At 39.7% G+C, this 14,557-nt stretch overlaps 1 protein-coding gene across 1 annotated transcript; it reads right to left on the reverse strand.

Moving 5' to 3' along the window:
• Positions 1–923: 923 nt before the first annotated feature.
• LOC109418562 (Golgi pH regulator) lies at positions 924–3,491 on the reverse strand. The gene is made up of 6 exons (XM_019692770.3): positions 3,292–3,491; positions 2,942–3,212; positions 2,473–2,874; positions 2,228–2,409; positions 1,684–1,869; positions 924–1,623 (listed from the first exon to the last, which is right to left on the reverse strand). The coding sequence occupies exons 1-6, from the start codon at positions 3,331–3,333 to the stop codon at positions 1,354–1,356; spliced, it is 1,353 nt and encodes a 450-aa protein (XP_019548315.1). The 5' UTR covers positions 3,334–3,491; the 3' UTR covers positions 924–1,353.
• Positions 3,492–14,557: the final 11,066 nt, after the last annotated feature.

Genomic DNA, 14,557 nt, shown 5'->3' on the forward strand with positions numbered 1-14,557 from the left:
GATTCACAAAAGTCGATGTCTCAGCCAGATTTGCCCAATGCAATTTCGAATCCTCCGTTTATTAACAGGATCTTTACTGTTATATCTTTCATGTTGCTCATTGTCCAGGGGTAATAGAATTAAATATGGGTAATTTCATGTACCTACCTACAATTTGGAAATCTTTGCAGATGGAGAATCTCGAGTAATTTTCCAAATTACTATTATTTAATTCAATTGGTTTTTATTGATGAACTTTCCAAATTGCCAGAAGACAAGTTTTTGGTTGATTTAAAAGTTCAACTTACAATATCTCAAAAACGCTAGCTTTGAGAAAATTAAGAACTCCACACAATGGATACGTTTGTGTGGCAGTAACATGATCCATTTCTGAATATATGTATTTCTTAAGCTTGCGTTTCGATGGTCCAGGATGAAGCAGAACCTTATAATACAGGAACTATTCTTCACAGAAATTGAACTATGTGAATTTAAGTGAAGCTGCCTTTGAAGCCATATAGACACGGACTGCAGGAGTTTAATCTTGAGAAGACAGGAAAAAGAGACGAACCAGCCAAGGGCTGAAAGTCTCTCAAATAAAGATAAATCAATCTATCAGAAGACAGAAACGTATTATTTATATGAAGACAATCAATCTTGTCTTGTATTTGTGTCAAAGAGAAACCTTGAAAAACAAAAACGATGAAATCATAATAATTTTGTGGACAAGATAAAATTCTACCCGTGAATGCATCCAGAAGAATGTAGTCCGCCAAGGTCTTATTTGTACAAACCATCAACCAAAGGAATTAACAAGATCCCCTTTCAAACATTTGCGTAAGAAATTTATATTATTTTGAGTTTTGAAGATCACGCCGCGGCCCTATCTTGTAAAGAGGAATTCAAACCTAAGGAAGTCATCAAATAATAGCATAACACATATATAAAGATTGTTAGTTGTATATGTGTTGTTATATTTCGCCTACATCATAACGTGCTAAGTGTTTCTTGGTCACGTGTCGTCGTCTATCCTAGAAATATATTTACATCCAGTTGCGAAACGAAATGATTACAGCGTAATTGAAACACCGTCCTAGAAGTGCCATAGAGGCATTGTTCGATTTGCAGTACGATCTTGAAACGTGAGATCACTAGCCAAGCAAGCCTGTATCGATGCTTGGACAGCTCCTAGCAGCTTAGTGGAAATCATTTGTCATTCAGATAGGTTTGCCATAGGCTAACGTTTCATTGCTTATGAGTTGATTATATTCTTTATAGCGGTGATCTACTTCGATAAACTTACAACTAAAAAGAAGATTTACAACAGCAGTACTCTTTTGTCTAGATCCCTAGGTTTGACTCGATTGGTAGAAGTTACATACTCGTGTCGACGTTTGGCGGTTTGTGAAGTAGATAGAGAATCACTATGGTCGTCAGGGCACTTACCAGAAAGATTACGTCGAACCAGCGGTGGTAGAAGTTAAAATGCAAACCTCCGAGCACCTCGGTTATGATGACTCGGTACTCGGCAGGCATGTTCATTCGCATTAGCAGAACCGAGGAGCAGAAGTACATACCCATCAGTTGGGCTAATACCAACACGATTATGTTGGATGACTTGCTCGAGGATATTTTGTAAAAGAACTGTGAAAGAAATACAATTTACGATTGGGATCTTAGAAACTTTATCCTAAGAAAACTCACCTTAGTCAGGGTCAACAGTAGACCCCGAATCGATGTCACCACAATGCATCCGACAAGCATGAAAGACACGTGTTGACTCCAGAAGGCTATGTCCATGTCGAAACCGCACCAGTGGACGGCGATTTCGATGCCCCTTGTAACGGGATCTTTCTTACCCACTCGGTCGAAGATGATATTGATTGTGCACTAGAAAAGTCAAAATTCAATTGTCATTTTTTGTAACTTCATACTGTCTTTTTTTGAAAGGTTACTAGCCCGAAGCTGAGTAGCGTTGAAGCCTCTGAACTAGGCCTTAGACAGGACAAAACATGATACTTTTAAACTGTCCCCTTTCGCATACATGCATCTTCAGTGCGATAGAAATCGAGATTACTATCTTCAAAATTGCGAGGCACATTATATGAGAGGGGCGACAGGGAAAATAACACGGTGCCCCATATCACCTGAATTTGATTTGGTGACACAGTTATTTTTTACTTTATCCGAGAGGTACGATACGTAAGGGCTCTGAAAACATTTGCTGAAACAATACGATGATACTTACGATGAAGATCTTCCACAAGCAATATAAGCTGAAAAAATGACCCAGCACGTTGAAGTATTTCCCCTGCAAGGTACCAGCCCACCGTTCTCTTTCCTGCATATTCTTCATAGAATGTGCTTCCAGAAACAGTTGCCTGGAGAGTTCCTCCAGGGCTGATATTTCCAACCTCAGCTGTCCGATATCTGAAATGAATGCAAAAATTAATTACCTTCCTTTGAAGTGAGATTTTGTACATTGAATCATACTCTCGGCTCCCGGTGGTCTTTGCGTAACGCTGCTAATCATGCCCCAAATACCGGGTTTTGCATTCGGCTTCGTTCTCCTTCTGTCCAGAGCAATGCGCTTCTTCTTCACCAGGATCATGTCCATTGTTTGCATCAATCTTCGCTCGATATTGGCTACATCACTCTGCGATACTGGCCTAATGAAATACGACATGCTCGTGTACGGATAATTTACGGCACCAAACCCGGACAGCACGGCCATCACCGTTACACCCACCACTCCTATCCGGGACACGGCTTGCTCGATCGTAAAGATCCCTTTGCTGACACTTAACAGCGGGAATGGATCTCCGATCCTCCAGAAAACATACAGATAGCAGAACCAGAGCACCGTACTTAACGGTTGGACCCATCTTTGAGGCACTGAAATTGATTCGAAAACATGTTAAAATTCTAATCCCAATTCCGTAAACAGTGAAACTACACCCACCTATCCGAATGTTACTAATAGAAGAGTACACTATCACGTACGGAATCAACGCAATCACCATAAAAAGCAGCAGCGTCAAGCCCAACCGCCAGTGGAAGTACCGCGAACTGGAGTCTAGAAAGCCGATGATTTCGAATATGATCAGCTCGAACATCGTCAGCGAGAGGGCAAACGTGGAGGAGAACACCAGCTGCACGAACACATGCCGGATCTCGTAGTTCCGGAACAGTTGCTTCACGAAGAATATCCATCCTCCGATGAAGAAGCACACCTACAACAAACCACGACAGCAAAAAGCCGGTTAGTAAATAGTTGGTCCCCCTCCTCTAGCACAAACGACCGATACAAACCTGCGAAATCAGAATTATTAACGTATCCTCGAGGAATCCCATTGTTCGGCAACGTTGCTTTTACATTGATATCATTGTTCGACGGAATGGATTGATGATTTGTAAGAAAACTAGCGATAAATTAATAATTAAAATTAAATTTTGCACCGATGACCACACAAAAACAGCATCTGCGAATGGATTGTTGTTGTTTTTTGACAGTTTGAAACGTCATCAGTTCGCGACTCAACGACATGCGATTCTGATGTAGACCGGTCATCTAGGGTATATGATAGTGGTGCACATGAAAACAAAAATCGATCAAAATTTTAATAAAACATTTTTTTTAATTGATTTTTTCAAATTTCATATGATAGCCTTGAGGTAAGACACTGTGCAAACGACAGCAACAATTTCGGAGGGACTCTTTTTATCTATGATCGTCGAAATTTGTTGAAAGACATCCCTAGAACGAAAATTTTCATTCAGCACATGTACGGAGCTAGGGGCAAGACACTAGGGGCAAGACACTGAGCAAACGAAAGCAACTCTGAGGAATTCTGCACGGTCAGAAAATTCACTCATTTTCGAGCTAAAGTGGGACAACTCAAAATTGAGTAAATTTTTTTTCCAGCGATAGCGCTGGCCCAAGTGCGAAAATCTCATCACTTTAAGCCGTATAATATTCTTGATGATGCGAAGAATATTATACGGCTTAAACCAGTTGGATTTTTGCACTTAAGCCAGCGCTATCGCTGGAAATGCAATTTACTCATTATTTGAGCTGTTCCAGTTTAGCTCAGTTTTGTGTGAATCTTACTCATTTTAGAGTAACTTTTTCTTAGCGTGTGAGTTACTCTCTTTATCGATGATCGACAAAATTTGTTGAAAGACATCCCCAAAACTGCAATTTTCATTCAGCACACAGGTGCGGGATTGCGTCAAAGGAACTTGAATTTGGGTTGATTTCAGTAACAAATTTTGAAAACGACGTATAATCAATGGTGTAGCGTGGTGTAGCATTGATTATACGTCGTTTTCAAAATTTGTTACTGATTTGTAGTTCCGTGCAGGTTTGCTCTCGTTAGATCTGTCCTGAGAGAGAGGAGACAGCTCACTGACAGCCACGATGTTGACATGTCTTCTTCTTACTTCTTTTTACAACTTTGTGGGCCGCACAATGGTTTGAAAATATATTATTGGTCAAAAATGATTTGCATATTGAGTTTGTTGCGACAGAGCATGGAAAATAAATGGATTCATTGTGCTGGTCGAGAAAAACTGATCATTAATGTTTTATCTTTTATAATTACAACAAACGGAGCGAAATTTTAATAAGATCTTTTGAATATTTGGCCACTCAACACCATCAATGTGCAATTTTCAGCTCGGTTCGCGGTGACAGTTTGTGACAGGTCCTCCTTGACATTAAGTAGCACGCAATCGAAGCCAGCTGTCTCCTCTCTCTCAGCATTACACGAACACCACTTGAGTTACTGGTTGAAAATAGTAAACAAAGATCAGCTGTTCCCAGCAAAATCAAATGGGCATATTTTCAACCAGTAGATTTGCATTAGTGTTCGTGACACCGCGCTGCGAAACCACTATGGGTGAAAATATATATTTTTTATTTTTTTAGCCTTTTGTCTCGTCCCTAGCTTATAACACATACTTTGAGTGATTTTTTTTCACCGTGTATGTTAGATACACGGAGAAATCAAACTACCTAATTTTTGAGTCGATTTTACTCAAAGCTGAGTATATCGAATAAACTAGTTACCCAAAATTAGGTTGTTTTCCCTCTTTCTTGTCAAAAACAGAGATGCATCTACCCAACGGGGGTCCTTGAGCCCAATAAGCCAATTTTGGGTAAATGCAGGTTTACTCAAATTTGGGTTGAATGAGGGGGGGGGTCTTGGGTTGAATTTACCTACTCTTAAGTAAATGTTTTTGCTGGAGGTGAAGGCAATTTACCTAGTGTGAGTTTAATCGATTTACTCAAATTTGACTTATTGGGCCGAACTATAGTGGTTTCGCAGCGCGGTGTCACGAACACTAATGCAAATCTACTGGTTGAAAATATGCCCATTTGATTTTGCTGGGAACAGCTGATCTTTGTTTACTATTTTCAACCAGTAACTCAAGTGGTGTTCGTGTAATGCAGCGTGTACGTACACGCAACACAACCAAAAGCAGAAACCACTATGGGATTGCGTCAAAAGAACTCAATTTTGGGTAGTTTGGCGGATCCGTGTAGGAACATTTTTGAAATCCCAGTGCGAAAAATGTCGAGCTCAGTCACACAAGGTTGACCTCAAATGTAAAAGTAGAACTATTTACCATTTTACTTATTTCGAATTTTCTCATTATTCCTTTGTTTTTCAAGTTCGAGTAAAGTACAATTCCGATTAGAATACCATGCTTGATCGTATTATTCGATATAAGCGAGATTTCGTCTTTAATTTTAGGACCCTATTTCTGAAAAAAAAATCTGAAACAACCGTTCAATAAACTTCTAAATGGGGATACGAACCAGGTTGAAAATTTTAATAAAACATTGTCCTCTTTGTGTTACCAAGCTGCTCCTGGCCATCCGGAAGACCAAGTCCCACAACAAGTTGGTACCAACACCACAAGGCACCGAATACGCTAGCAAGATGCGATTCACCCCCGGATGAGCAGCAGTGAAACCTTTGGCCCAATCCTTACCCTGTCCATCCCTCAAAATGTGACCTTCTAACCTCGAGCTGCCACGAGTACCCTGGCTTCCACCCATTACTAACAGATATCATTAAAAAGTTATTACTCTGTATAATGTATACTATTAAGTACAAAGAAAGATCCTCGGCTCCGTAAAGCGTTATACGCGATTGAGCCCCAAATAAACGAACTAGATAAAAAAAAAAAAAAATTTTAATAAAACAAAAACAACATTTTATACAAAATACAACATTTTTGGATTTCTAAACTAAATTATGGAGGAATTCCTGGAGAAAATTCTGGTTCCTTCAGATGGCATCCCAAGTAACAATTCAGACCAACTAACAAGCATGGCATTTTAACAAGTGTTCTATAAAAGCGCTAACAGTTGAACAACAGTATGTGTTGAAAAAAGTGTCAAATAAATATTTATTTCAAACAGCGGAAACAGCATTTTTGTTCATCATATTTTTGTTAATTGAACAACTAATCGAAAAAAGTTTAATGAAAGTTGTTTAGATATTTTCAACAATAGCCTAATAGTGTTGTAATAATGTACGAAGACTTAAGACTTAAGCTGTTTCCGACACATTAGATGCCGTTATTCCGCAAATTATTCACAGTGGAACAAGTAGCTTAAACATAGTTTAAGAATACTGGTTTAATCGTTTTGTTCAGCTGTGTAGGGTCTAAGTCAGGGAGGACATTCGCAGCGGCCAAATCCTGCCCACAATCCGATCCGATCACTCCGCTTCTCTTCCGCCACCATTCCACCTATCAACCGTTCCCTGTCACTTCGTACACACTTAATGCTTGATCATCAGAATTGACACTTCTTATACAGTCGGAACTCGCTCGTTGAGCCACAACCTCCACCCAACCAACGGATTCGATTCGCTAGTTGGGTGAAATGACAGCAGCACAAGGGGCGTGTGCATTGTTTTTTTAATCATGTTTAGGTTGGAAGTCAAAAGTAAAATTTTTCAATTTGTTTTACATTTAGAGCAAAACTGATACGTTTTGCAAGACACATATATGTCCAATGCGAGAAATAATTATTTTCACCCATTTTCAGTCGGTGAAGTGAAAATATAGATGTTTATGAAACCACCCGGACCAAAAGCAAGCACAAAACACTTTCAATGATCGACAAAATAAAGATTGCCGATGTTTTGCATTTGTTTCGAAGTAATTGTACAAATTCTTTTTTTTTTAAGAAATATGAAATAGAAATTCTTCTCGATTATCAGTAAAGTTTAGGAAACCAAAAACTCATTAGCTCGCCCCTCGGAATTACAGATTGGTTGTCATTTTCAGCTTGACATTGAATTATGACATCCAGGTACTTTTTAGTTGGCAGACAGCTCAACTAACGGGGCCCCAACTAAAAAGCCACCCAACTATTAAGCCCCCAACCAGCGAGTCATGACTGTACTTTAAATGTAAATGCCACAAATGCATGCTAGTGTAAACCCTACACCCCTACCCTTCTTTAAATGAACAAATTCTAGAGAAACTCATGATTTTTTTCTAACAAATTGACTTGAGAAATAGGCAGATATGTACTGTTGTGACGTTGACGTCTAAACACAATCCTTGATATGTTCAACTAAATGAAAACTTACTCAAGTCGGTAGGGTCACGGAGCCATGCTACGTTTCCTAATTTATCCTACTCGAAAACAAAGCGTTTAGGGCATCGATTGATTTCGTTCTTCTTGTTATCATGTGCTCACTTCCAACAAAAAATATAAAATAATAAACAAAGCAGACAACGCGTCAATCCTTTGTTTTGGGTAGGATGAAATTGAGAGCTCCTCGCTGAACAGATGGAACAGTACTTGATTTTAAAAGAACTCATCCATTCCTAAAACAGTACATAATTCTGCAAGGTAGTTACGCCGATAGTTATTATCAGATAGAGTACACTAAAAATTGCCGCTCAAAACCAATGTGGTATATCACATTGGCTCAAAACCACCCTCAGCCAATTACAAATAGAAAACGAACACAGAAATCGTTTTACTACTAAATCCGCTCTCATATACCATTTCCAACTAATTTTGCATTAAGTCCTCTAAAACAAAACACGTACATACTTGCAAAGCTTATCATAAACAGTTACAATATCTGCCGCATCAAATCATTCCTATGGAATTACTCTCGAAATGTCACCACACCATAAAAGAAGTTGTCTGTGACCACACCCCAATTATTCCTAAAATAATTAGTCCTGGAGAATTGACGAGGAGGAGTTGGTAGCACAACACTGATTGCAAATTCTTGCTATTTGATATAAACACCATAGATACGCCTCTGATACTCTGTAGGTAAATCAACCATGCGTATTCACACCAAAAAATATATGCATCTTCTATATTTTAATTTATTTTCCACGTTTATCTGTTTCTAATTTTCGGCGAAAATTCGTAAGATTAGTAATGTCCATACTAGGGGCGGGACAGCTCTAATATTGATTAGCGATATTAGAGGTATTAGGAAATATTAATCCCTGAGCCGAACCATATTTGAACAAAGTAAGCCACGCCGATTGAACTGAATTGACGAAATGTCAACAGAAAGAAATGACTGAATGATCGTTGTGCTTCATCGCAATAATGTGTTATGAAATATATCAGCACTAGAAAGCGGAAATCGATCCAACGTTGTTCTATTATTTTGCTTCTCATATCAAGAGAACCAACTTGGGGCATATCGCCGGTGCATCGGTGCCCAAACTTGGCTGTCGCGACCCCCTAGCCTCTAAGTCACCTCGCATTTCGTAGATAAATTAAAGCGCCTGCAAGTGGCAATTGGGAAGCTATGCGCTGGCACACATGATCATCAAACAGTAGTGTTACTAACCGTACGTACATCTTTTACGCAAAAGTTTTTTGTTATGTATGTGTCCGGACCGTTTGATCTGAAAATTTGATATAAAACTGAAGTCGCAATACCGGAGAATACTCCTTTACCAATATTAAATTAGCTTGACTCAAAAGCCTAGACCTAGCAGTGATAACGCACCAACTTACACTGACATTATTTATTGAACACCCAAGTTTGCAATCGACAGTATCAAACGTTATTCTATGAGTATTTTAATGGAGCCTTTTTTTTTGAAGTTCTCAAGCACTGCCACGGAGATTCTAAAATCGGGTCCCGATGATGTAGGTTGAAGCTTCGAAGAATGTTTTCAAAGCTAAAATAATCAAGAGAAATTAATGTTTTAGTCGAATAAATTGTAGAAAAAAATAACACGAAACCGTATTTGCACCTCACATATTTGTGACAGTTGGTTGTTGCATGAAAAGCTAGGGGCAAGACAGATCTAACGAGAGCAAATCTGTGTTCAAGGTGTTGCTCAGAATTCCTCACAGTTTCTCAGAATTTCTCCCATTTATGCCAAAAAGTGGTCTGGCATTAATGTCAAACTGCAAAGTGTTGCGCATGCTGAATAAAAAATGCAGTTTTGGGGATGTCTTTCAAGAAATTTCATCGATCATCGATAAAATGAGTAACTCAGAATCCTCAGAGTTGCTCTCGTTTGCACAGTGTCTTGCCCCTAGATGAAAAGTCATGACATACTTCCGAAAAAATATTTCGATGAACGGTGAAGATTAGGACATTAATATTTATTAGGCAGTATTAGAGTCGGTCCCGCCCCTAGTGTCCATATGTGTACAAGCAGAGCCGGTACAAAACTAAGCAAAATAATGTACAATTTTAGAAAAATATCTACACATAGAAAGACCACTCGAAGTACGCAGTTGCGAAAAAATAAACATTCAAATGACAGTCACTGTAGAAAGTCTACAAGAAATTGCAGGAAATTTCTTTAGCGATTCCTTTGAACACGAAACTGCGCTTCGTGTGGCAGCTGCGGCAGGCACGAAGCGAAAATAAGATGCATAGAGAGCAGTAGAGCACCACTGTATACACACTAAACTGTGCACGTCCACGCTTTGTGTGTATGTCAAAACTCCATGAAACTCCAGTGCTGTTCCAATGTTAAGAACCGCTAGTGAAAAGTTCCATTATTGCTTGACGCGGCGAGTCCCAAAGAAATTCGTTTCAATGATCAACTGACCAATTCCAGGAATCTAAATACAGTCATGACTCGCTGGTTGGGGGCTTAATAGTTGGGTGGCTTTTTAGTTGGGGCCCCGTTAGTTGAGCTGTCTGCCAACTAAAAAGTACCTGGATGTCATAATTCAATGTCAAGCTGAAAATGACAACCAATCTGTAATTCCGAGGGGCGAGCTAATGAGTTTTTGGTTTCCTAAACTTTACTGATAATCGAGAAGAATTTCTATTTCATATTTCTTAAAAAAAAAAGAATTTGTACAATTACTTCGAAACAAATGCAAAACATCGGCAATCTTTATTTTGTCGATCATTGAAAGTGTTTTGTGCTTGCTTTTGGTCCGGGTGGTTTCATAAACATCTATATTTTCACTTCACCGACTGAAAATGGGTGAAAATAATTATTTCTCGCATTGGACATATATGTGTCTTGCAAAACGTATCAGTTTTGCTCTAAATGTAAAACAAATTGAAAAATTTTACTTTTGACTTCCAACCTAAACATGATTAAAAAAACAATGCACACGCCCCTTGTGCTGCTGTCATTTCACCCAACTAGCGAATCGAATCCGTTGGTTGGGTGGAGGTTGTGGCTCAACGAGCGAGTTCCGACTGTATATGCAAACCCTTCATCCCATATGAATGTTCAATATGACTATGCTGCAATAGTCTACGAAGTACCAAAGATAATGGTATTGAAGGTTTAGTCGGGACTAAACGATGTTTATAACCGTGTATTTGTCCTTCGTGTAAATCAAATTAAGCGTATTGAAATCTCATTATACATTGGCAAATGTTTGCGATTGTAGTCCAACATTTATCCAAGGTTGTCATGATTCATGTTGTGTTGCCTATTTGTTCGGCTTATTAGGCCAAATATGTGTCATGTATAATGGGACCTCTACACCCCATCTGACTCTAAATGGCGCAATCATGAAATATGCACTGGTTACCGGGGTTCATTTGCACTCCGTGAACTTAACTGCCTTGAAAAATCACTACCATACCCTTGCTGGTACTATCGCTCAACAAAACACCGAACAATGAATACAGTGCCGATTCGCTCGTTGGCGGCTCGTTAGATGGGCTGTCTCGATGGTTGGATGTTTATTGGTTGGGGTAAAGCCAACTAAAAAGGACTGTCAATGTCAAAATCGATGTCAAAACGAGTTTGACCGCCGTCGCATCGCAGCTTCTGTATACCTCGCTGTATACAGAACGTTTGTGCAAGTATGTGAGTGTTTCGTGGCGCACTTCTTGTCACTTGCGTGTGTCTAGGCTGTACAAAAATTCACTCATATATGTTTGCTCAGTTATGGCCCTCAAATTTTCATTACATCTAATTTACAAAATTTTGCTCTCAAAAGAGAATTCCCTAAACATTGATTTTTTTTTGACTGGACCTCGAGAAGGCTTTTATCATTGTTTTTTTCTTTTGAGCTAACTCCAGATCCCCCAAATTTATCCTTGCTACTCAATATTCAAGTAGCCTTTGTTTTGTATCAATTCCACGCTACATAACAAAACTTTTGTCAATCAACATCCTGGTTGTGCTCTAAACGCTCAAAGCAATGCACAATCTGAACTTGAACTTCTCACAGCCCAGTGTGAAACATCAGGTAAACAAAGTTTTATCTCTTCTGACTTTTCAAAAACAATCTTCTTGTCTCCCACGTCATGAACCCAATTATGGTCTGCTATATGTTTCTCTTTACGGACCCCCGTTGCACAATATATTTAAACTATGCATGTAGTAACGCGGCAACCAACTCCATTTCCTTTTTCCCACAAGTCTTGTCCGCAAGTCTTGTTCCATTTCTCAACAGAACAACCCATTCACTTTACAGCCATAAAATTTCTTTTCGTTTCCAAGCGTAATGCTTGCAGAAACCTTCGGGTGAAATAACCATCTTCCAGGCGTTTTCCCGAGCACAATGCTAGCAGAAGTTGTGAAGGCGATTCAATTTTATTTTAGCACCCTGAAGCCTTGGAAATATTACTATGTTCCCAAGTATCCCGCTTGCAGGTACTGTTAAGGTAAACTACATACTCCTCCTCCAGGCGCCCTCAAGCGAGCCCTCAAGCCATGTAAACATTACCTTGCTTGCAGGAACTGTCAAGATAAACTACACTTTTTCCGGGCGCCTTCAAGCCATGGAAATATTACCTTGTTCCCAAGCACCCTGCTTGCAAGAACTGCTAAGGTAAACTACTCTTTTCCCAGGCGCCCTCAAGCCTTGGGAATATTACCTTGTTCCCAAGCACCCTGCTTGCAGGAACTGCCAAGGTAAACTACTCTTCTTCCAGGCGCCCTCAAGCCTTGGAAATATTACCTTGTTTCTAAGCACCCTGCTTGCAAGAACTGTCAAGGTAAACTACTCTTTTTCCAGGCGCCCTCAAGCCATGGAAATATTACCTTGTTCCCAAGCACCCTGTTTGCAAGAACTGCCAAGGTAAACTACTCTTCTTCCAGGCGCCCTCAAGCCTTGGAAATATTGCCTTGTTCCCAAGCACCCTGCCTGCAGGAACTTCCAAGGTAAACTTCTCTTTGTCCAGGCGCCCTCAAGCCATGGAAATATTACCTTGTTCCTAAGCACCCTGCTTGCAAGAACTGCCAAGGTAAACTACTCGACTTCCAGGCGCCCTCAAGCCTTGGAAATATTACCTTGTTCCCAAGCACCCTGCTTGCAGGAACTTCCAAGGTAAACTTTTTTTTTCCAGGCGCCCTCAAGCCTTGGAAATATTACCTAGTTCCCAAGCACGCTGCTTGCAGGAATCGCAAAGGTAACCTACTCCTTGTATAACACATTTCCTTCAACCGGCAACCCGCCACGGTTACAATATTCATTTCGACTGGCAACTTGCAAGTCCCTTGGGCGGCTCCCCGCCATGACCTCCCATTAGACCGGCAACCCTCAACGGTCAATAACACAAAACCAGCAATCAATTAGGATACCTACAAAAACTATAAATCTGAGATACTCATTTATCACAGTCTCAATGCATGTCCTTAGGTCAACAACCTATGGCTATCATTCTCACGATACGGTAACCCATCACGATCACAAGCAGAATGTTTTTCTCGCCTATGCCAGAAAAACATGGTTTCCCAAACTGTGGGCCATGAAAAGTGCATCTGCTGGCAATAGGAGGTCGCGCACCGGAAAGTTTAGGAACCTATGCCATAACCATTTGATGTGTCTCACTCTCCCCTCACGTCCTCGCTCACTTCATGAGGGCATCATCATCACAAGCTGCGCCACTTTTCCGTAAACAAAACACGGCAAGCACCAGCAAAACCTCACTCTATTCGAAAGTTCAGCTTTATGATCTGCCCGTCAAAAACTTTACTCAACAAATCAAGGTTCCAAACATGTGACGTAATCGCCATTCACCAACATTACACTAATACTTACACCCAATAGACACTTGCTCACCGCAAGCAAACTGCCGAGCAACCTTGCGACCAACCACCAGCAAAATGAAATGAAAAAATAATAATGAAATGATACCAACTCCGGATGAAACAAACACTCTTCACAGATCGCTGCGAATGTCCATCTCCATCCCATCCTCGTCGCCAGATGTAGGGTCTAAGTCAGGGAGGACATTCGCAGCGGCCAAATCCTGCCCACAATCCGATCCGATCACTCCGCTTCTCTTCCGCCACCATTCCACCTATCAACCGTTCCCTGTCACTTCGTACACACTTAATGCTTGATCATCAGAATTGACACTTCTTATACTTTAAATGTAAATGCCACAAATGCATGCTAGTGTAAACCCTACAAGCTGCTGATTAGCAGTGTAATAATTTCACTTAATTACCATTGTTCGCCATGTTCACATTTGTAAACATGGTTGTTGATTATGAACCCAATAAGAGCATCTACAGCTGCATATTATTTGACATCAAACAAGAGCCTTGCAGCAGCTCTAAATCATTAAATCACAGTTCAAAAAACATCACGACTCACCTTTCACACTATTCTGACTAACGGCAGCAAATTTGCTTTAAACTACCGAGCTTGAAAACGGCAATGTATGGAGAAGCTCGTGAAGAAATACCAGCATAAATTTCTAAAGACACCAACAGAATAATTACTGATAAAAATCGCTGGCTGAACAAAGCAATTGAAACAACCTATATTTTTGGTATTATTAAGATTTTTATCCTGGCTCATTTCCTCATTCAAAAGTTTATTGAGTATAAAAATCTAAATAATACCAAAAATATTGAATTCCTGGAGTAATTTGAGTCTAGATTTGAGCATATATCGCACGTTTGGATTCATTCCAAAGAAGATTTTCAAAAAGAATCTCCGGAAAGAATCCCTAGAAGATTATCTTGAAGAATTTTTAAAAGAAACTTAGAAAAATGTTCTAAAAAATCATTTGAGAAATTTTTGAAGGAATTCAAAACTTTTGATGTTCTTAAAGAAGTTCCTGGAAGAATTTCCCGAGAGTATTTTAGGAATGTTTTCTAAAAAGTACATGGATGT

Source organism: Aedes albopictus, chromosome 3, assembly GCF_035046485.1.
Source record: "Aedes albopictus strain Foshan chromosome 3, AalbF5, whole genome shotgun sequence".
NCBI lineage: Eukaryota > Metazoa > Arthropoda > Insecta > Diptera > Culicidae > Aedes > Aedes albopictus.